The 23,298-nt window shown below is 30.2% G+C and overlaps 2 protein-coding genes across 2 annotated transcripts; both read left to right on the top strand.

Moving 5' to 3' along the window:
- The first annotated feature begins 13,357 nt into the window (after window positions 1-13,357).
- Window positions 13,358-16,129, top strand: LOC124832781 (G-type lectin S-receptor-like serine/threonine-protein kinase LECRK2). Its single transcript, XM_047307066.2, has one exon. It carries the CDS (start codon window positions 13,439-13,441, stop codon window positions 15,878-15,880), a length of 2,442 nt encoding a protein of 813 aa, XP_047163022.2. The 5' UTR covers window positions 13,358-13,438; the 3' UTR covers window positions 15,881-16,129.
- Window positions 16,130-19,207: 3,078 nt separating this feature from the next.
- LOC124832782 (G-type lectin S-receptor-like serine/threonine-protein kinase LECRK3) lies at window positions 19,208-21,868 on the top strand. The gene has a single exon (XM_088094406.1). The coding sequence runs from the start codon at window positions 19,259-19,261 to the stop codon at window positions 21,791-21,793; it is 2,535 nt and encodes an 844-aa protein (XP_087950532.1). The 5' UTR covers window positions 19,208-19,258; the 3' UTR covers window positions 21,794-21,868.
- The last annotated feature ends 1,430 nt before the right edge of the window (window positions 21,869-23,298 follow it).

The following is a 23,298-nucleotide window of genomic DNA, read 5'->3' as shown; positions in this document are numbered from 1 at the left end:
GAAATCTTCGACTAAAACTACTTTTCCCCAATTGAAAAAAAAAATCTCCCTTAATGTTAGGATTTTCTTTTCTTTTTTTATTTTTTTAAATTTATTTTTATACTTCCTTTCAATTTTCATTGTCGGGTTTGCAAAGGTTGTACAGTTAGGGTTGGGGGTGTGTTTGAAGGAAAGAGCAGATTTTGAATTTGGGTTTTTGTTGAATGGTGGAGAATATGGATATAAAAAAGGGTCTCTGATTGCGCTTTTGGTGGCGGCCACTGTTAGGTTTGGTCTTGGTGAAACCACTGCTTCTGCAGTTGCCAATGCAGCTGCTGGCTTGGATGAAAATGGAGACTCAGAGAGGAAACATTGGTGGGTGTGAAAGAGATGATAAACCCCAAACGTGGCACACACCTGGCTCACTGTTAGCCATCTCATACAAAAATTTAACGCCGTTTAATTTTAAGGACTAATTATAATAGTTTCAAAACTAAAAGGACTAAAAACCATCAAAGTTTCGAGTAGGGACTAAAACCAAAATCGTGTGATACTTAAGGGACGAAAAACATATTTAACCCTAATTTTAATCCACTAATTGTGTTATGTTTTAATTATTGTGTTGTTTAATGGGTTATATTGTAAGTATACAATATTTTTATGTTAATTGAACTTATAAATTAAAAATAAATATTTTTGTGAACAAAGTGTCAATTTGAATCCATTAATAACAAAAAGCTCTGTATAGGTAATTGCGAAAAAGAAAAAAATACAAAACTGGAAATGAATAAGTTTTCTCTTGTATTATGTAATCCATCTATCTAGAAGTTCATATAATTAACTTTTGTAAAAGGGAATCAAAATATCTAGGATGGTTATTTATATATATAAACTTACGTTAAATCTTGTGCATTTCTTGTATTTATTAGTAATAAATGTTTTAATAAATTCTATATCGTTTAAGAAATTAACTATCTTAATGCAACCTACTAATTTATGCTAATAACACACTAATAAAAATGCAGCCTACTAATTTAGCTTATAATTTAAAAAATCTTGTGAACCATGTGCACATTTGAGTTCGACAACAATAAAAAGAATTGTGCAGAGTGAATTGCAAATCACACAAAAATGAACACGAAGAAAAAAATTCAAAATTGAAAAGGAAGAAAATCATCAGCTTTTTTACACAAGGTAATTCTTTTTTCTTTATATTTGTCTAAACAAATACATTTTTTTGTTAGCAATAATTTTAGTGTACAATAATATTGTTATTGACTTATATAAGATATGGAATAATTCAATTTCATATAAAAACTTGTAATGTCCCAATGCCTTCTATTTTATTTATCTTATATATTGAAACTACTCATGAATATTCATACAAAATGGACATGAATATGTTAAATATTATAATCCTTTGTAAATAAAGTAATGACTTAATGATCAAGTTACTCTTAATGACTTAAATAATTAAGTAATCCCTATAAAATTTATTGTCCTATATTTTGAATTTTAATTATAAAATTTTAATTAAAATTATTTATTTAACTTAATTTTAAAAATTAATTTTGATATTCATAAAATCAAATTTAATCATCTATACAACATGTTATCAAAATAAAAATAATTCAAAGGAGACATTTATACATTATCATGATTGAGATCACCAAAAACAACTGCAATTTAAAGGACAAAATAGAGATTTAAATCATTAACATCAATGAAAATAAACACTTGAACATAAACAAAATAGAGGTTTAAGATGGAAGAAAAATACACTTTACATCACCAATGTATCTAGGAACACACTTGCTGGAACCACAACCAGAGAAGATAGTCAAAAAATTTTATACATTGGAGAGAAGTAAGGAAGAAAGGAGTTTCATGAAAAGATGGAAACAAAATTACAATCAGACATCCTATATGGTTCGATATAAATTTTAAATTTTGTGATAGACAATGATATCATGCAACATATATTTTCAAATTTAGATTGAACCGTAGGATATCTCACGAAAAAAAGTTGTTCATAATTACAAAAATATCATTCTATCTCTTTTACGTTGCGTTCTTTTATGTTAAACAATAATTTTGTGACGAAGTTACTCTTTTTCCAGCTTTACCATACTTGTTATGTATGAGATGAAACAAGCTTAGAATTTTTAAGCAATTTTTTTTTGTAATGGTGAGATGATGGGTGGATTTCAAAGATGTTTGATGGAATGATTCCATTTTTTTATTGGAGATTAAGGTTTAGGCTGACGGTGTTTTCTTGGGCAGATTATCTAGTGTGTAAATATATTTTTTCTTGATTTGTTATATAAACTAGAATATTCTTATATTTTTAAAATTTTAGAATAAATGAGAGGAATCTCAACCACTAAACATATATGTTAATGGGATTAGGCATGAAAGTTTGCACCTGAGACTGTAATAGTAAAATGGTACAAAAAATCTGAGAACAATGATATAGAGAAAAAATATAATAGAAATTCTTAGAATTAGGCCACGAGTGAAAAGATTGGATAGAAATTCTTATAATCATGCTATCAAATTGATGCTTACAATAATCATGAACAATTATTTTGTCTGAATTTTTTTTTCTTGCTCTTATAATTTGTCTGCTCTGAACAATATTTACCTTGCATCTTTATTAAATATTGCTCTGAAGAAGGTTTTGTGACTAATGGGGAGTCATTTATCATATATATATACTTATATTGATTATCTGTTATATGCTTATATTTTTATTTTTTTTATATTTTATATGCATAAATGATTAACTAAACAACTAACATGATTAAAGTTTTTTGATCAAATTTATTCAACCTTATTTTGGATTATATTTTGGATAGTATTTGGTAAAGATTGAAAAGGACGATATTGTTAAGACAAAATCGTATAGAAACTCTTTATTTTGAAGTTTAACAAAATTATTTATCGAAATAGTGTTTACTGTAAAAACTGTCTTGAATAACTCGTTAAATGTTATCTGACTAAACATTATTGTAAACATTATAGTGAAATGTCTATTATTTAAATTAGATGTGCCTATTCATCCGACAAATAGTTCTTTTGTATTTTTGTAGTGTTTTTTTATCTTTGCAAATCTTATCAAGTACAACGTGCTTAATCATCTGAGAAATATTATTATAATTTTTGTTAGCACAAAAAATATGATTCATATAAAATTTGAGAATTTGTAAAATTGAGTACGACCGAGTAAATTAAGTTAGTAACCAAGTAAATATTATTTTTTAAATATGATTTAGTGAAAATATGATTAGTTACTAAAATAACATATTTGAAAGAGAATGTGATGCGTGGTTCCTCTTGTATTGGAAAAATAAAATATTAAAAAGTTTTAAAATTGTATAACTAACATGTGATATATATATATATATATATATATATATATATATATGTGTGTGTGTGTATAATGTACGAATATGTCATTGTGTGCTAGGATCTAGGATCTTGGACACGTGGCAAAATCTTGTTGGTTATGATTTTTGAGTGGTAAGAGGGGTATGTATAGGGAAATTAGGGGTGTATTAGAAAAGACTAACTATTTGGTCCATTTAAGAAAAGGGGTTGTATTTGTAAAACCTAGGGGTGTAGGAGTAAAACCTTATGGTGTGGCCCATTTGCTGAAAAGAAGGTGTACTTATGAAAATCAGGGATGCTTTTTGCTCTTTGTAATTTCCTTTCATGAATAAATAATTTTTGGCCTTATTTTTCAAAATAGACAATTTAATTTCTCGCTTTAAATGAATCCATCTTTAACTTCAACTTTAGAATGTACAAGTAGAATTTATGCAATTAAAAATCACTTTCTAAGACCTTTTTATTCTCAAACCCAATAAATTTAAACGTCAAAAATTTTATCCAAATCAACTATTTAAACACAAGAATTTCATCAAAAATTTGAATTTAAACTATAAATGTGGGCATAAATATGCAATCATTACAACCCCATACTTATCCTTTTGCACTCCTCGGCAAAATTGATTAATTTCAAGACTTTGTTCTGGGTTATTTTATTCTATATTTTCACTTGGGTCAAGATAATGAATAGCATCAGATACAAATCAATCATCTAGACATCAATTTGTGATGGACATGCAAAAAAATCACTCTATTCTTCACACATTAGTTGATCTTTTGAATTTTTCAAGAAAATCAAATATGAAAGATATGACTCAAGGCAAAATGTATCTATTTCTCCCCAACTCTCTCAAGTGTTTTGGCTTGTGTTTACACTCAAAATACCCATGTAAGTAAACATCCTTGATATTTACACTAGTACAAGCCAACGTTAAAAAATAAAATGACCAGTGACATTTTTGTAAATAAATGCAATTATTAAACGTCGTTTAGAATTGTAATTCGACGTAAAAGGATATAAAACGTCGAATGCCCCAGCGTTAGACGTTGAAAGGTTAGTGAATTCAATAAAAATTTGAGCGGGAGATTGAAAACTCATTCACTTTATCTTAGCGCGTGAGACCCTCTTCTATTCTCAAACCAAGTTTGACGACCATTACATGTAATTTTTCTTTCATTTAATACAAATGCATGTTAATTAATTACTTTATGTATTATTTTCGTTTGTTTTGACAGATTATTTTCGTGTTCTTGTCCTTCATAAGCGCATTTTGCTTTCTTTGTCACTGGTGACAACACTTTATTCCGACGAACCCACCTTTTGAAGGTTAGTTTTCGTTTTCGTTTTGAAGAACTTATTTGTTGAACTTGTTGTTGTTTTTTTTGTTGAACTTGTTTGTTGTTGTTTGGTTGAACTTGTTTGTTGTTGTTTGATTGAACTTGTTTGTTGTTGGTTATTGTTGTTTGTTGTTGATACTACACTACACGTTCATAGTTCTTGCTTTATAAAATACCAAAAACTAAAATTTGTTGTTTTTTCTGCTTTTCAGCTCTCGTAGAGTTGTAAAAAAGGATCACAATTAATTAAAAAAACAAAATAAAAAAAATTAACGTCGTATATTGACAAAATTCGATGTTAAGTTAACGTCGTATATTGACAAAATTCGATGTTAAGTTAACGTCGTATATTGACAAAATTCGACGTTAATTTAACGTCAAATTTTTTTAATTCAACGTCAATTTAACGTCGAATTTTGTAAATTCGACGTCAATTTGATGTCTCCTGATATGAAGTTGTTCACGAATTCGTCGTTAAAAGTCCAAAATATTCGACGTTGTAGACGATTTTTGTACTAGTATTAGTATGACTCTAGTATTCACATTATTCAAAAAATATGTAATTAATGATTAGCAAAGGTAAATTTTTTTTGGGATTTCTAATTTTTTGAAATAGATATAGAAAGAATAATGGAGCCTGACTTTAAAATCAACTTTATTATTTGTTTCTCCTTTAAGGAAGATTTTACTTTTCCTTGAACAATTAGTCATCATATTGAAAAAATTGGAATAGGTTCTATCTATAAGATTTGAATATATATGAAAAACTTGTTCCTTCTTATTTCTTCAATGTATTCCTTTGAGTATCATCCTCAACTTACAAATATTTTATGACTCATAAGATCACAGAAACAAGAAAGAAAAAAAGTTAACAGAAGTTTATATATATATATATAGCAGAGAATAGTGATCAAGTTAAAGAGATGAAAAGTCTAATGGTACTCTTGGTTACTTCATTATCAATATTATTAAAATTAAAAGTTCATAATTAATAAAACTAGTTAGTGAATTTCCCAGACTCTTGGCATAAAACCTTTGAATGAATTTTCAAGACCTTTCCATTTTCTTAGATTCAAAATTTTAAAACTGTTGAAATTCTTTAACACTTTGTTAATGTATTTACAAAAAATAATGGTTTGTGAGATTCTATCTGTGTTATTGGTTAAGTTTTCCAAAATCATCACTAATTAAATTTTGGTCCCTGTAATAATAGCCCCCATTTTGAACGACATATATAATTGTTACGAATATGTGAAAAATACGCATTTTCCCATTCACACACGTAAAATCCTGTTTTAAAATACTGGATACAGAAAGTTAATTATTACTTTTATCGTACCTTATGTAGCTGATTTGAATGTAAAGGTGACTTGATTATTTTATCTTAATTTTTATATAATATTTGTGTTTTGGTTTTTGAATGTTTGAAAATTGAGTGAGAATGTTATTTGAGTTTTTGATTAATAAAAGATTGTTTTAGAATATACTTTGTATTTAATACTGTTGTTAAGATGTTGATATGGCCAATATGGATTAAGCATGATAAGGTATGAAGTTTTTAAATTGAATTTTGAACATGATTTAGATGAATATGATTAATTTATTATAGTTATTAGGGATTGATTTATAAGTACAAAGTTTGTGCAAATTATATTTGAACATATTATAATCATACTAATCATTTTGAGTTTGTCTTATGTTTATTTTGGATAAAGAATTTAAACAAGTTGAGTCTTACTGTCTGAAGTTGATTTTCTGATATTTTGGTTAAAGTAAAAGATATTTGTTAAACTGAAAATAACGTAGAAACTCAACTTTTATTTTTTATCTTATTTTTGTTCAAACAAAACTAGAATTAAAACGGAATCTGTGCTCGATCATACTTTCGTTTAAATGAATAATTTTTCTTAAGTTAATTTTTGTTTTTATTTTTATTTTTAATTGATTGAATATAAATGTTAAATATGAATATAAATATAATATGTAGAATATGGAATTGTATATTCAACACTCTTTATTAGTGCAAATTTCAGCAATTCAATAAATTGTAAAAAGTTGACTCAAGCAAATATATCAGCAAGTTGATAGATTTTTCATTATTACAATTGAATTGACAACATTACTTTAAGCGTTCTTCGACAATAAATTGTAATACTCTTCTTTTTTATGGGAAAAAGAAAACCCAATACAAAGTATAAAGTCATAAATACTAGATATGCGTGAATCCGTTCCTTTTGGTTAATTTCGCATTTAGTACACAAAAAGAGGATTGGACTAATATGTCTTCTATAAGTATAACAAATTTAAACTAATTTTTCTTTTGCAGGTTTAGGCCAACCTAAATTAAAAATTATTTGTCTTTTAATTTTCTCTTCAGCATATAAAATATAAGGATGTATGATTTTAAAAATTTTATTTTTATTTAATTAAATTAATAGAAATAAGAAATTTTATAACTTTATTTTTTAAAATAAATAATATTCACAATTTTATAATTTATAATTTTTAAGTAAAGTATTTTTAAAATAATAATTAAAATTAAATTTTAGATAATTAAAATTGTCAAAGACAACTGAAAATTGATGAAAAACTTTTCCAAAAGCAAATTTAATTAATAATGAGAAATCCAAACAATTTATATAACCATTATAAGATGTAGACACATCTTAAAGAAAAATCCACATAAAACAGGTAAAAGTTTCTGTAAGATTTGACTAATGTAATGGATAAAACAAGTATTTTAATTGATAAAAAATAAAAATTATTAAATTGTTTTTAGTGGTATCTATTGGTATCTGAGTCAAAATATTTAATCTATCTCACACTTTTTTTTAAGGAAGAGGTTTATTACCATAATTTATTTTGTATTGTCATTCTTACTTATCACTATACTCCTAGTATCATTTATGCTTTCTTATCTAATCACTATTAAGTCAGTGAACTAATCTTTAGAGATTTTCATGATTTTACATTTCAATGGTTCTATTTGCATTTTGTATTATTACTTTTTAAATATCAAATCACAGTGGAAGCCTGATAAAATATTATCAAATATTAAACATAATTTCAAATATGTTTTTCTATTTAAATTCAAATAAGTCCAAATGTGATTATTATGAGCCGTCAATCATATAAATAAATCCTTAAGAGTTGTGTGCACGAATAATTGAATACACAATAATTGAATGAGTTGAAAACAGTGACAGATTATTTTTGGGCAGTAGGTGTCACGAATCCCCAAATCTTTTTATTTTTTTATATTATAATTTTGTTTATTTTTCTCAATTCAAATTAATGGAAATTAAACTACAAAGATTTCTATTTCTTTTAAAAAATACACTATTTAATTTTATTAATAATGCTAGCTCACTCATGCTCTTGCAGAATCTTTGATGAGTGATGTGCGTGATTATCAATTCTATTATATCATTACTTTGCTTATAAATCCTTGAGATTGCTCAATATGTATTTCTCCATTCAAAATATCATTTAGAAAGGATGATTCGACGTTCAATTGGTGAATACTCTCACCTTGTGTTGCAAAAGCTATTAATGTACGGCCTTAGAAACTTTTAATTTAGTAGAATAACGAAAATGATTATTTAAGATTAAATTATAATTTTTACAATGAGTAAAATGTTAAAACATTGTAGTTCATTTGGTTGGAGTTGTTGGATAACATATGGAAATTATTAGGTTCAACTCACATTATTAGCAATGTTTCTTTGGACTTGAAAAAACTTACTAAACATGAAATAAGTCCTCAAGATTAATTAGGGTTTTTATTAGTGATGAAGCTTTGAGGTAGGATAATTTTTGTAGATAGCGTCATTTGGGAGTCTATAGGATAAATGGAAAGAGGAAAAAGTAAAGAGCTTTTGAGGATTAACCGCAATAATGGAGCAGTGGAGTATCAAGAGTTAGAGTTGAAGTAATAATTTAACTCTTCTTATTCTTTTTCTTGCCTGAGCTTGTGTTAATGTTGTAAAGAGAGCTAATATTGTTTATTTTCATATGTATGTGATTATGATTGGTTATAACTGTATGTTTAATCATGTATGTGATGGTTTATTTTATCTGAGATGTCATTCTTACTGCATGATTTAAGTTGAAGGGTTATATCGGATAACAAAGTATAATGGAATAGGTTTAAAAACCATAAAATATGTGTTTTGGAGTGTCTCTAGTTTATGCATTTTTGTTGGCCATAGTTTCGGACCATTGGACGCCACCATGGGAGACACTATCACAAACTGTTGGGCACCATTGAACGGGTGTTCGGCATGAGTATTGCATGTGCAACTAAGTGTAGGGCATTAGGCATCACATTATTTTTCTATTTCGACTTGTCTTGATAAAATTGTGATTTTCGCTTCATCAATCATTGAATTAAACTAAAACGGTGACAAATGGTTCTTCACATGTAGTTCTTCAGTTTGATCGTTAGGATATACAATTGGATGCATGTGGTTAGAGAAAACAATCACACACAATTGTTATATTTTAGGCTTCTTTTTCTCAGTTCTTCAAATTTGTGAGCATTATTAATTTGAGGTATTAGCTAATTATGAGACACTTCTTTGTGCTTTTGATTTGAATTTAGAATAAGAAAGTGTTTAATGGTAATTTTTTTATTTTTGTAATTCAAATGGATGGTGATTGGTGGAAATTGAATTTAAGAGTTACGAGGATTTTTAGAGATTTTTGCAATGGAAAATTTAAGATTTGAATTAAGTTTATGTTAAGTTAAGTAGAGTTTAACCAATTAAGAGATGATAGAGTAGTAAGAATTGATTGGAATAAATTTAGAGTTTAATCCTATATATGATATTGGAAATTTGAGACTGTCAGATGATATAAGGTAATTATAAACTTTGAAATGAAGAACATTTAGAGGAAGTAGGTGGAAAGGGTAAAGGGTTATGTCATGGAGTATTTTCATGTTGTTGTATTCATATAATTGAGCTTAGGTTAGGCATGTTGAATGTCACCTGAACAATGTTTAATGTGATGTATTATTTTATATGAGTCAAAATTGTGGAGTAAATATTATTTAGTATGATTATGATGACATGTAATTGTATGCTTGTGTGATGGTGACTTAGCGAAAGGTGAGTACTATGCCAGTCTCTAGTGATGAGTGTGAGTGTTCACTTTGCCTATCAAACTCCTAAGGAGTAGTGGAAATGGTAACTTTATATAATTGTATGGAAGGTGAATGTTGTCGGATAAGCTAGAGTGGTGGGAAGTGGCACCTTCGACCTTAGCCCATAAGACTCCCAGGGAGCAAGGGAAGTGGAGTGGTTATTGGTAAGCTACGTGTGAAGTTACAATCCAGTTCTTAATGCTAAGATCAATGGTGGTTGTATTATTTGTTGTGATGATATGTTTTGAACTTGTGATGATATGTTTAAATATATGATCTTATGTTTTGAACTATTGTTTGAGACAACAAACTTTGTAAATGATTATGTGACAACTGTTGAAATTTAATGGCATGGTTAGACACTAAGGTTATGAAAATATGTTTTGAACTGTTATATGAGACAACATGCTTTGTGAATGGTTGAGAATTGATGAAATTGAATGATGTTGACACACTAGAGTTATGAAAGGTTTTAGTAAGTTGTTATATTATTATTAATGTATATTATTAGTTATGATGTTTGATGTTGAGATTAGTTTGTCCTTGCATTATATCGATTCAGGAGTAAATATTTTTGTAAATGTTGATATAAATGCACAATAATAAAAAACTGAGTTTGCTTTAGAAAAATAATTTGTGTTGTAAATGAACTTGTTTTACACAAAGATTATTACGAAGAAGTATACATTTTAAATTAAGCTATGGTTTTTTAATCTTGTTCTTGAGTTGTTTGAACAAATAAATAAAGTTTCATTCTTCATTAATTTTAAACGTGATTTCAGAACTGCCAAATAAAAGATTTTGAAATTTACAAATTTTGCTTAGTACCTTAGTAGTATCCTAGTCGGGATTGTATAATTAAAGTTAGGTTTAATAGGTTCGCAGGTCCCTATATTTGTGTGTTCATTTCAATTGAGTCCTCCAATTTTGAAAGTGATCAATTAGATCCCTAATTTGATAAAACTGAATCAATAATGCCCTTGCCGTTAATTTTAGTAGACGGTGTTAAATTTAATGTATCGTGGCATGCTGACGAATCAATTAATTATGACGTGGCACATGAGGGTAGAATTTATTTTATTTTAAGTTTAAAATAAAATCCTTTCTAGGGTAAACACCTGGCTCACACACTCTTCCTCTTCCAGATCCTCTTTTGACTTCAAACCTTCCTCACCTTCTTCTTCTTTTCCATTCTAATCATATTATTTTCATTTTTCCCAAACCACTGTCGGACATTCTAACAAAACAACACCAACTCTTCCATTAATCGGTAACCTCCTGCAGATCGATTCTCTTTAGTTTTTCATTTTTTGTTATATATATATATAAGCAAACCACACCATCTGAACAGAGATTGAGATTGCGACAATGGACGACCTGTAATCGACAGTGGAAGAGGAAACCAGGACGAAAGCGTGAGCGGCTCTTGTGTGATGCTGGAGGTCTGTGCCTTTGTCTACTGTGCGAAATGAGATGAGGAGAGGAAAACAGCGAAGGAAAATGAAATGCGAAAATGAGATGCGACGAGAGAGAGAGAAATATAACTCTGTTGTGCACTGACCAATGCAGAATCTTTTGTGTTGACGATTTCTCCCTTTTTTTTTGTCTGTTTGTTTCCTGTATTGTAGAATCTGAAAAACTTTTCTTTCAATTGATTTCTGGGAAGATTTGGTTGATCCGATCCTCATGGGGAGCGATTAAGGTTGTCAAAAAAAAATTTGAATCAAAAAGTATGACACTTTCTCTCCAAGTTTTCAGCTTTAGTGAGAGACAATGGAATTGAACTCCCTAGGAACGAGAAATTCCACTGCAAAAAGGGAAAGTGCAGAACTTTGAATTGGGAGAACCCAGAAACGAAATTTGAACAAGAATGGGACCTAATTGGGAACGAGGGAGTAGATTGAGAATTAACGAAAATTTGGGAGAGGAATGACACAAATGATCGAAGGAAGAAGAAAGGAAATTGGATGAGGGTTCTGAACTGGAGATGAAAGGGTTATATATTAAGAGTATGGTGATTGATGAGTGAAATTTGATGAAGATGATGGGCTACTGGATTTCATTACATGAGAGAGAGAGGTAACAGAGATTGAGAAAAGGCTCAAACGGTGTCACCTGGATGCCTCAGCTTGCCACCTATTAAAAAAGGTTAACGCCGTTAACTGCATTTAACGAACACACAAATATAGGGACCTCCAAACCTATTAAACCTTAAAGTTAATGTTCCGTGGTTATCAACTGGAGATTGTTGTAAGTATCATTAATGACTAATATTTCCATGTTCTTTTGTATGTTTTCTTCTGTAAAACCATTTCAGTCTAATGACATATTTTTGTCCTAAATAACCTGAGTTTCCAAATGTTATTCTTTTTTATCACTTTAATTTTTTTCCTTTAGTGACTTTCCATGTGTTATTCTTTTTTATCATTTTAATTTTTTCTTTAGCGACCAATCACATTGTTCAATCCTTTGAACTAACATGCAATTGAGACACATCATTTAACTTTTCATCAACATATACCTCTCCTGAAAAATGTGTTCATTCAATTGTGTATGTCAATGATATAGTCATTACATAACAATCTTTTGTCAAATAATTTAATCTGAGTCATCTAATTGAACACTTTGACAAGAAATTTACTAAAATGTTATAAATGTTTTCGAAACACAATTTAACCTTTTTTATTGTATTTTTTTTTGTTTTTCAATATTTTAAAATTCAAATATAACCTTTATTATGTGAAACTCTTTAAATGTCAGGAGTTATTAGGTTTTACTTAGTTATTTAAGATAAAATTAACATAAATACCTTTTAAGTTATAAGATTAATGATAATTTTATATTATATATATATATATATATATATATATATATATATATATATATATAAATTCGTTGTTTCGATCTTTGATTTTTTTATTATTTCAATCTGTTACTAATATTCGTAATTTTGTTTGTTAAATTCCTTCTTTTTATAATATTTATTTTATTTTTTAAATTATCCGTAATTTTGTTTAATATTCAGTTAATTATTTATAATTTTCTTTTAAAAATGACATTAAAATAAGAGGAAACACGTAATACTCATGATTAAATTAGAAAAAAAACGCAAAATACTCATAATTTAGTAAAGTGGTGAGTAATTAAAAAAAATTGTGGAAAAAATTGAATTTATTAAATATAAAAACCAAAATTACTAAGACATAATGTTACACACCAAAAGTTTTCATGATTTGGATTTGGGTATTCTTCCCTCTCCAAGATATTTTTTCCAACATAAAGCTTAGTTTTAAAGACCAGAATAATGATTTACTTGTTTTAAAATTAATTTTCTGGTACAAAAAGTGGGTCAATGGTTTCCAATTGTCAATGTATGGAAGGAAGAAATTTCCACAACGTAGTTGTGGGGTGTGTGGGTGTGATTGGCCTTACTTTTAGTCCAGGTTGAGTAGGTCCAGCTCATGCATTCAGCAAAGACAAAGACTTTCACCACCATCTAAGTGCATTCCTTTGTCTTTGTTTTAATTTCTATTTATCATCAATCAATAAGCCTAACTAAATGTAAGGACCAAGTTTATTCTAACCATGGCTTCCCCTTTGCTTCCCTTGCTCTTCCTCTCAATGATTCTGTTACCCTTTCAACTCATCAGTGTTGTAGCCCAAACCAAAACCAACTTAGTTATTGGTGATTCTCATACTGCAGGAAAAGACTCAGCCCCATGGTTGGTTTCATCACCTTCTGGTGACTTTTCCTTTGGTTTCCTCCCGCTTGAGGACTCTACTGATCATTTCATACTTTGCATTTGGTATGCAAAGATTCAACCCAACACCATAGTTTGGTTTGCTAATAGGGACAAGCCTGCACCAAAGGGCACAAAGGTGGAGCTTACAACTAATGATGGGTTGGTGCTCACTGCCGCAAATGGTGACCGGTTATGGAATACTGTAACCAGTTCTAGAGTTTCTGGGGGTTCGTTTAATGACACTGGCAACTTAGTGCTTCAGGATGGTGACTCCAACAGTGCATGGGAGAGTTTCAAGGATTATAGGAACACCTTGCTGCCCTATCAGACTCTGGAAAGGGGTCAAAAGCTTTCTTCTATGCTTAGGGAGAATGATTTCAACAGGGGCAGGTTTGAGCTATTTTTCCAAAATGATGGTAATCTTGTGATGCACTCTATAAATTTACCATCTTTGTATTCTAATGAAAACTACTATGAAAGTGGAACCGACGAGTCCAACACTTCTGGTGCTGGGACACTACTGGTGTTTGATAGCTCAGGAGATATGTATATTGTGAGAGCGAACAATGGAAGGTATAATTTGTCAGAAGATGGTGTTGGAGTTTCTACCACTCAATTTTACCTTAGAGCAACTCTTGATTTTGATGGGGTGTTCACGCTCTATCGACATCCCAAGGGTTCTTCTGGCAGTGGAGGCTGGACCCCAGTGTGGTCTCATCCAGATAATATCTGTAAGAACTATCTTGCTAGTGCAAGTAGTGGTGTCTGTGGATATAATAGCATATGCAGTTTAAGAGATGATAAGAAACCAACTTGTCAGTGCCCAAAATGGTACTCATTGACTGACCCTAAGGATCCCTACGGTAACTGCAAACCAGATTTTGTACAAGAATGTTTTGAAGATGATCTTAGTAACAGAAAGAATCAATATGATTTTGAGGTGTTGACAGATACTGATTGGCCTCTTTCAGATTATCAGCTTCAAAGACCCTTTAATGAAGACCAATGCAAACAATCTTGTATGGAAGATTGTATGTGTTCTGTTGCCATTTTCAGGCTAGGTGACAGCTGCTGGAAGAAGAAGCTGCCACTTTCAAATGGTAGAGTTGATCCCACGCTTAATGGTGCAAAGGCCTTCATGAAAGTGAGGAAGGACAATTTCTCCTTGATTAGTCCTCCAACAATCATTGTGAAGAACAATAGGAATACTTTGACTTTGATTTTGTCAGTGCTTTTGGGCAGTTCTGCTTTGCTCAATCTCATATTGGTCTTTGCAATCTGCTTGAGCACTTCCTACGTTTTCCAGTACAAGAAGAGGCTTAGAAGAGCTGGAAAAACTGACACTACTGTGGAGACCAACTTGCGTTGCTTCACTTATGAGGAACTTGAAGAAGCCACTGATGGCTTTGACAAAGTGCTAGGGAAGGGAGCTTTTGGCGTTGTGTATGAAGGAGTCGTCAACATAGGTTCTGTTACTCGTGTGGCTGTGAAACGATTGAACACTTTTCTCTTGGAAGAGGTTCAGAAGGAATTCAAGAATGAACTGAATGTCATTGGCCTCACACACCACAAGAACTTGGTTCGTATACTTGGATTTTGTGAGACTGAATCAGAAAGGATACTTGTTTATGAGTACATGAGCAATGGCACTTTAGCAAGTCTTCTTTTTAATGTCGAGAAACCAAGTTGGAAACTGAGGCTACAAATTGCATCTGGGGTTGCTAGAGGGCTTCTATATTTGCATGAAGAGTGCATCACACAGATCATCCATTGTGACATAAAGCCTCAGAACATACTCCTTGATGATTACTATGTTGCAAGAATATCAGACTTTGGATTGGCCAAGCTTTTGAACATGAACCAGAGCAGAACCAACACTGCAATAAGGGGAACAAAAGGGTATGTTGCACTTGAATGGTTCAAAAACATGCCAATCACGGCTAAAGTGGATGTCTATAGTTATGGGATGCTGTTGCTTGAGATAGTTTCATGCAGAAAAAGTGTGGAATTTGAGTTAGAAGATGAATCCAAAGCAATCCTAAGTGAATGGGCTTATGAGTGCTACTCTGAAGGTACTCTTCATGCCTTGGTTGAGGGTGATAAAGAGGCATTGGATGACATGAAGACAGTGGAGAAGTTGGTGATGATTGCCCTTTGGTGTGTGCAAGAGGATCCAGGTTTTAGACCAACCATGAGAAATGTGACACAGATGCTTGAAGGTGTTGTTGAAGTGCAAATTCCACCATGCCCCTCACAAGTTAGTGTTCAATATTCCCTAAACTAATCAGTTGGTGCTAATCCTACCCATGTTATCTAGATTCTAGTGTGAACTGGAGGATTTGCAGATATGTATGTTTATCTGTTTGAAGCTTTATGATCTTTCAGCATTAACTGCTTTGGGGTTTACGAACGATTCACCCTTTTGTATTAACTAGTTTGATAAGCCAGTTGTTATGTTTTGAATTGAGGAAGTGTAACTTAAATAAGCCATATGAGCAAAAGAAATAAAACAGAGACTATCACATTATACTCAGTATTCCACACTCAGATCTTGCAGTTTACAAGGTTCTCAAATAGCAGTTCTTATCAGAATTCTAAATATTTTTGTAAGAACACATAAAAAACTAAACAGCATATACAAAACTTTCTTCCCCCAAAATGCTGAGATTAAGTATCAGTATTATACTCCTCTAAACCTTGGCTCTAATCTTCATTATTGGAAATAACACTGCAATTTATTCTCCTCTTACAAGCTTTCCCTTTTAAATGGAACAAATAATTGTTATTGGAGACCATTTACCAATAAGTTGTAAAGACAATAATACACAACTACAACACCATAAAAACTACTAATTAAAGGGAACTTACACACTTACCCGAATAACATGCAAGAAAATGGAGAATGCAATAATTGCACAGAATCACTGCAGGAACATCTACCTAGAGAAATGCAAAATTAGTCTGAAACACACCTAAATATCCAGAGAAGACACATAATCAGTATTTCGTACCTTTCAGCTCAAACGTCACCGAGGCATTTCTACAAACACAAATCTCAATAAATGATGAAACACTAGAAATTTTACTGAAATTGATCCAGTAAGTAAAGTTAAAACGTGTATAAAAAAGCTTAAAAAAATTTTACTAAATAAAATTTCACAGCATCTTTACTTAGACTTTCTTCGGCTTAATAGAAATCATGGGAAAATAAAGACACATAGAGAAAGGAGTAGAAATAGAACGGAGACAAAGAAACAGGTGATATTCGGTAGAAAAAAAGAAGGTAAAAAGATTAAATAAAAAAAGTGTTAAACCTCAGAAAAAAAGAGGCTATTATCATATTTTGAAAATCAATTAATTTAATTGAATCTTTTAATATTAATTAATTATTATTTTTTATTTATATTTTGGACTTGGTAATATTTTTACTATTATAAATAAAAAATTGTATGTTTATATTTAATAGAAGGAAGAATAATTCGATAATTTTTAATGTAGTAGGTTCATACCATAAATTTTCATTTTTTTTTCAAATTTTTATACGCAATTCTATTTTCCTTTTACTTGTTTTTACCAAAAACAACCTTAAAATTCGTTTAGATAGAAAAAGTTGCAAATGAATTGAAATTAAATACTAAGAATATTTTAAAACATGTGGGAACACTAATCCTCCTATATATATACCTTTAAAATTCAACCTCACACAAAAGCTAATAATCAATTTCATTTCTAAGATAATATTATCTTTTAATAAATTAAAAAAATATTATTAGAAATAAATTTTATGTTAGCACGGTAATTATATATTTATTAAAAGTATTAAAGTATAAATATTTTTAGATAATATTGTATGTTGACACGGTCAATTCAAAAGTATTAAAGTAATTATTAGAAACAAATCCATACATTTATTGAATGTTAAGTATAGATAGTTCCAAAAAAGTTTTAGAAGTACTCATCTAAGTACAAGACATCATTAAAAATTATTTACATCCCTATAATGACCCACCTTACTTTATACTCCAAAATAAGTATTAAAAATAAATAAAATTATCCAGAAAGTTATGTCAACCTAACTTTGATAGACTAACATTAACATTATTATATTATCTATGAGATTGATATTTTTACATTTAAAAAATAAGCACAATTTTTTCAATCGGCAAAGAAAATATTATATAAACTGGTACTTGAATAGAAAAGTTACAATATTATCCAAACAATAAACAAACACAAGAAAATATAGAATTATTATTATCTTTTACAATATTTTCAAAATAATTCACAGATTTCTTCCATACCCCTCTTTATTTTTCCACATCTAAGTGGGCCATTTTAATAAAGGAAAGCTTGGTGGAAGGGTTAATATTGACCAGCTTGGTAGGTATATATAGACTCACAAATTCAACCAATCAAACTTTTTTTTTCTTTTTTCTCAAAAATTTGAGAAAAATATTTTTTTAAATGAAAAAAAAAGAAAATTTTAACGAAGAGATCACGTTATTCTTTGATTTGATTTTTGATTAAAAATATATCTAAACTAATATAAAAATTAAATTAAAGCAAGCTAAAACATTAAAAAAGTGTTATGGTTTTACCAAACAAATGATAACGTTCACATCTACTAATTAACACTAACTAGACATTTAAGTGGCTACATTTTTTAACATACACTAATTCATACTATGCACACATAAAATTGTTTTTTCTAACTAAATAATGATTAACTCTATAAAAGTTAAGTTAAATAAGAGCATGTTCAAACCAACTTCTAATAAGATTTTCCATATAGTTTTTTGAATTTGTATTGTTAAATAGTAGACAAACTAATTTTTATTTACAGAGTTTTTTTTTTCTTTCTAAAACTTTTTTTATAAAAAGCTTGTTTAAATGGGTTCTAAAACCATGTTTGAAATACTTTTTTCTACGAATTAAAATTATTTAATTTATAAAATAAACCATAGAAACTATTTCGTATTAGCATCTCTCACTTCTTTTTTTCAACTCATAAGATGTTTATTTTTTAAAATTTTCCTCTAAATTTTTATGAAGATACCCTAAATGACTTGTGGACATTGCATGTAATCTTGAGGATGGAACGCATATACCTAATTCTGTTTTATAATAAAATAAAATATTAAACCTTAAAATTCATGGCTGCATAGACTTGTGTACTTTTGGGTCTTTGCCCTTGTGCTAGCCAAGCAAATGAAATAGACTTTTTCACTTTCAAAGACGTGTCCAATCCATTGATAATAAATGAGAAAATCACAATCATGACATTTAATATTTTTTATTATATGACATTATTTTAAGAAGTTTTTGTAATATTTTTTTCAATGCTCTTCATAAAATTTTATATTTTTAATATCTTTTGAATTTATTGAATAAAGAATTACTTTTAAGACACAGAATTTAATATTTTTAATTACTTTTAAGACTAATGTGAAACGAAGTTGTGGACAAAGTGGAACACTTGGAGAATTCAATGGAAAGAAAAAGTGAAAGCAATAATAGTCTGTCCTATTACTTCATTCGTGTTGGATACGTTCTAGATTTGGTTCATATAGAAGAATGAATTACGAGTTTAAGAAAAACATTGCATGATTTACATAAACAAAATCTCAATGAACATATGATCCAATTAGTATTCTAGCTCGTCATGGTTTCACCTATATTTGCCTTTCTTCTTTGCTCAATGGTGCTGCTAAACATTTTTGTTGTAGCCCAAACCAGAAGCAGTAAAATCATTGATCAGTATCTTCTGAAAGAAACCATCAAAGCCTCATGGGTAGTTTCATCTTCTGGTGAGATAAACCAAACCACAAGAAACATAACTGTTGGTGATTCACATTTTGCAGAAACAACTAGCAGCAACTCCTCAACGTGGGTGGTTTCACGTCTTGGCCACTTTGCCTTTGGGTTTCTTCCACTTGAGGACACTAACCATTTCTTACTTTCCATTTGGTATGCTAAGATTCCTGGCAAGACTGTTGTTTGGTATGCCAATGGAGACACTCCTGCTCCAAAGGGGTCAAAGGTTGAACTCACTGGTGATGATGGGTTAGTCCTCACTGCCCCAAATGGTGAACTGTTATGGAAAACTAAGTCCCTTACTGGTAAAGTTCATCAAGGGTTTTTAAAGGACAACGGAAACTTTGTGCTTGTGGATGAAAATCATCAAGGTGCGTGGGAGACGTTTAAGCATCCAAGGGACACCTTGTTGCCCACACAAACTCTTGAAAAAGGTGCGAAGCTTTCATCGAGATTTGTAGAGTCAAATTACTCAGAAGGAAGGTTTGAGATGATGCTTCAAATGGATGGCATTCTTTCCATTCATGCTTTAAACTCGCCATCTGGGTATGCCAATGAAAACTACTACGAAAGTAGGACTGAAGAGTCCAACACATCAAGTCCTGGAATTCGTTTGGTGTTTGAACCATCAGGGTACGTGTATGTTTTGAGGAAGAACAGTGAGAAATACAACTTGTCAACATGGAGTGGAGCCTCTACTACTGATGAATCTTACTTTAGAGCAACTCTTAATTTTGATGGGGTGTTTACACTCTATCAATATTCTCAGAGTTCGTTTGGGAGTGATGGTTGGAGTGCTGTTTGGTCTCAGCCAGATAACATCTGTCTCAGCAGGCTTGCCACTGAAGGTAGTGGTGTTTGCGGGTTCAATAGTGTGTGTACGTTGGGAAGTAATCAAAGGCCAAGTTGTCAATGCCCAAAATGGTACTCTTTGGTTGACCCTAATGACCCCTATGGTAGCTGCAAGCCAGATTTCATACAAGGATGTGCAGAAGATGAACTCATTGGAAAAGTAGGTGCAGCTGGATATGATTTTGAGGTGTTGGTAAATACAGATTGGCCTCTTTCAGATTATGTGCTTCTTAAGCCCTTTACTGAAGAACAATGTGAACAGTCATGTTTGGAAGATTGTATGTGTGCAGTTGCCATCTACAAGTCAGGAAGTGATTGCTTCAAGAAGAAGTTGCCTCTTTCAAATGGTAGAGTTGATGTTGGACTTAATGGTGCAAAGACTTTCATCAAAGTGAGGAAAGATAATTCCTCTTTGGTTGTTCCACAGGCCAAAGTGAATGAGAATAGTAAGAGCTCTTTGAGTTTGGTTGCTTGGGTACTTTTTGGAAGCTCTTCATTTCTCAATGTCATATTTATTGGTGCCTTATGCATGTGCTTTTTCTACATCTTTCAGTACAAAAAGAAGCTTAGAGGAATTGGCAAAAGTGCCAATGCCCTTGAAACTAACTTGCGTTGCTTCTGTTATGAGGAGCTTGAAAGAGCTACAAATGGTTTCCAGAAAGAGTTAGGAAGAGGGTCTTTTGGTGTTGTCTATGAAGGAGTCATAAACATAGGCTCAGAAATTCCAATAGCAGTGAAAAAGCTAAACACTTTGCTTTTCCAACAGGTTGAGATGGAGTTCAAGAACGAGTTACATGCCATTGGTCTCACTCATCACAAGAACTTGGTGCGGTTGATAGGCTATTGTGAGGCTGAAAAAGAAAGATTGTTGGTTTATGAGTATATGAGCAATGGCACTTTGGCAAGTCTTATTTTCAGTGAGGTGAAACCTGAGTGGAAACTGAGGTTAGAGATTGCATCTGGGGTAGCTAGAGGACTTGCATATTTGCATGAAGAGTGCATCACTCAGATTATCCACTGTGACATAAAGCCACAAAACATACTCATTGATGAGTACTATAATGCCAGAATTTCTGACTTTGGATTGGCCAAGCTCTTGAAGATGAACCAAAGCAGAACCAACACTGCCATAAGGGGAACAAAGGGGTATGTGGCACTTGAATGGTTTAAAAACATGGCTATCACAGCTAAAGTGGATGTCTATAGTTATGGTGTGTTGTTGCTTGAGATCATTTGCTGCAGAAGAAATGTAGAAATGGATCTAGAAGAGGAAGAGAAGGTTATACTAATTGATTGGGCTTGTGATTGCTATTCAAGAGGTACTTTTGATCCCTTGGTTGAAGATGACAAGGAGGCATTCGATGACAAAAAGAACATGATGAAGTTGGTGATGATTTCCATTTGGTGCATTCAAGAGGATCCAATTCTTAGACCAACCATGAAAAAAGTGACACAGATGCTTGAAGGTGTTGTAGAAGTCGAACCTCCACCATTCCCCTCACAATTTAGTAGACATTCTCAAAATCCATGACTTCTTCATGTAACCTCAAAAAACACTAAAATAAAACATCTTTGATTCACTCCTGTTCCAGGGTTTTCCTATTTACTTATTTTATGTTGTCTCTATTATGTCTTTGAAGATTATGAAGTGTTCTCGCTTGCATATATCATGTTATTTCCAATCATATTTCACAATTATTAGCAATTCCTTGTTTCTTTTGTATAAATACATATGTTATTTTAATTGGAACATTGTTTTTAGCACTAGCGCAAAATTAGTCTTCCATGTTACATGTTTTAGGTTGAACTTAAAGGAAAATATCGAAAAAAAAAGTGCATTTTGGTAAATAAGTGGAACCTATTTACGTTGGACTCATTGAAATCTAACTAAAATTGTTTAAATTAGAGCTCCCAAATTCCTTTTTCCTTACGATTTCCACACGAATTTTTCCTCTTCTCTCGTTTTCTTTCTCTGACGGTATCATGAGTGTTTCTAAAGGTGTTGAAGGTCAGTTTTGTTGTGATTGGTGTTTTTAACTAAGAGGATTGAATTTTTTGTGGGATGCTCTGTATCTTCACTGTATTATTGGAATTATTGAAATTGATCTATATCTTCATTGTATTATTGGAATTAGTGAAATTGAAACCCATATTGTTTTTTATATCTCAATCACGAAAATGTTTGAATGTGTTCATTGAATTTGTTTGTTTATGTAATTTTTGTTTAATTTAAATTATGCTATTTAGTTTATTAAATTTGATAATTGAAATTAAAGTATTTTAAGAAGTGAACAATATTAAATGGTGATAAAAACTATAACTTGAAATTTAAGAATAATAAATTTTTAGGCACTAACTAATTATAGTAAGCGACTTAGTCTTTTAGTCCCACTTTGTTAAAAATATTAGAGATTAAATTATAAGAAATTTATAAAATATAATTAACATTGACTATTTATATGATTTTGAAGGGTCAATGTAATTTTAAGTTTTTCTTTATAGTTTTTCTCTCACAAAGATAAATTTAATTTTTTATTAGAATTCATGTTTCATTATAAGACAAGTGTATAGTTTATATGATAAATTAAACAAATCTTATAAATTTGAAAATTAATAAATAATATTTAATTTAATGTACATTATATAAATAACTATTCTCTGTATTTAATTAGAAAAATCAAAGTTATAAAAAAAAACTTAAAATTACATTGATATGGGTAAATATTCGTGAATAAAATATGCTACAAATAATAAATGGATACTTCAAAGAACTACTCGCTCTAACCGATAATAGATAATTTAATACCAACTAATAAAGATATGTATATGTATCATATTATTTGTATTTGGGTATCCATTATTCATAAAAAAATAAAAATAAAAATAAAATTTAATTTATATTTTATTTGGTTAAATTTAATTTATATTTAATTTAATTCACATTATATTTTATATATTTTTTATAATTTTATTTAAATTTTAATTTAAAATATATAAATTTTTAAATATTCACAAGTATCCATAGATACCCACGAG

This window comes from Vigna umbellata, chromosome 7 (assembly GCF_029865625.1).
Source record: "Vigna umbellata cultivar VRB3 chromosome 7, Vumbellata_1.0, whole genome shotgun sequence".
In the NCBI taxonomy this organism is placed as follows: domain Eukaryota; kingdom Viridiplantae; phylum Streptophyta; class Magnoliopsida; order Fabales; family Fabaceae; genus Vigna; species Vigna umbellata.
The sequence above is the reverse complement of the archived record's forward strand: the minus strand, read 5'-3'. Positions and strand labels throughout refer to the sequence as shown.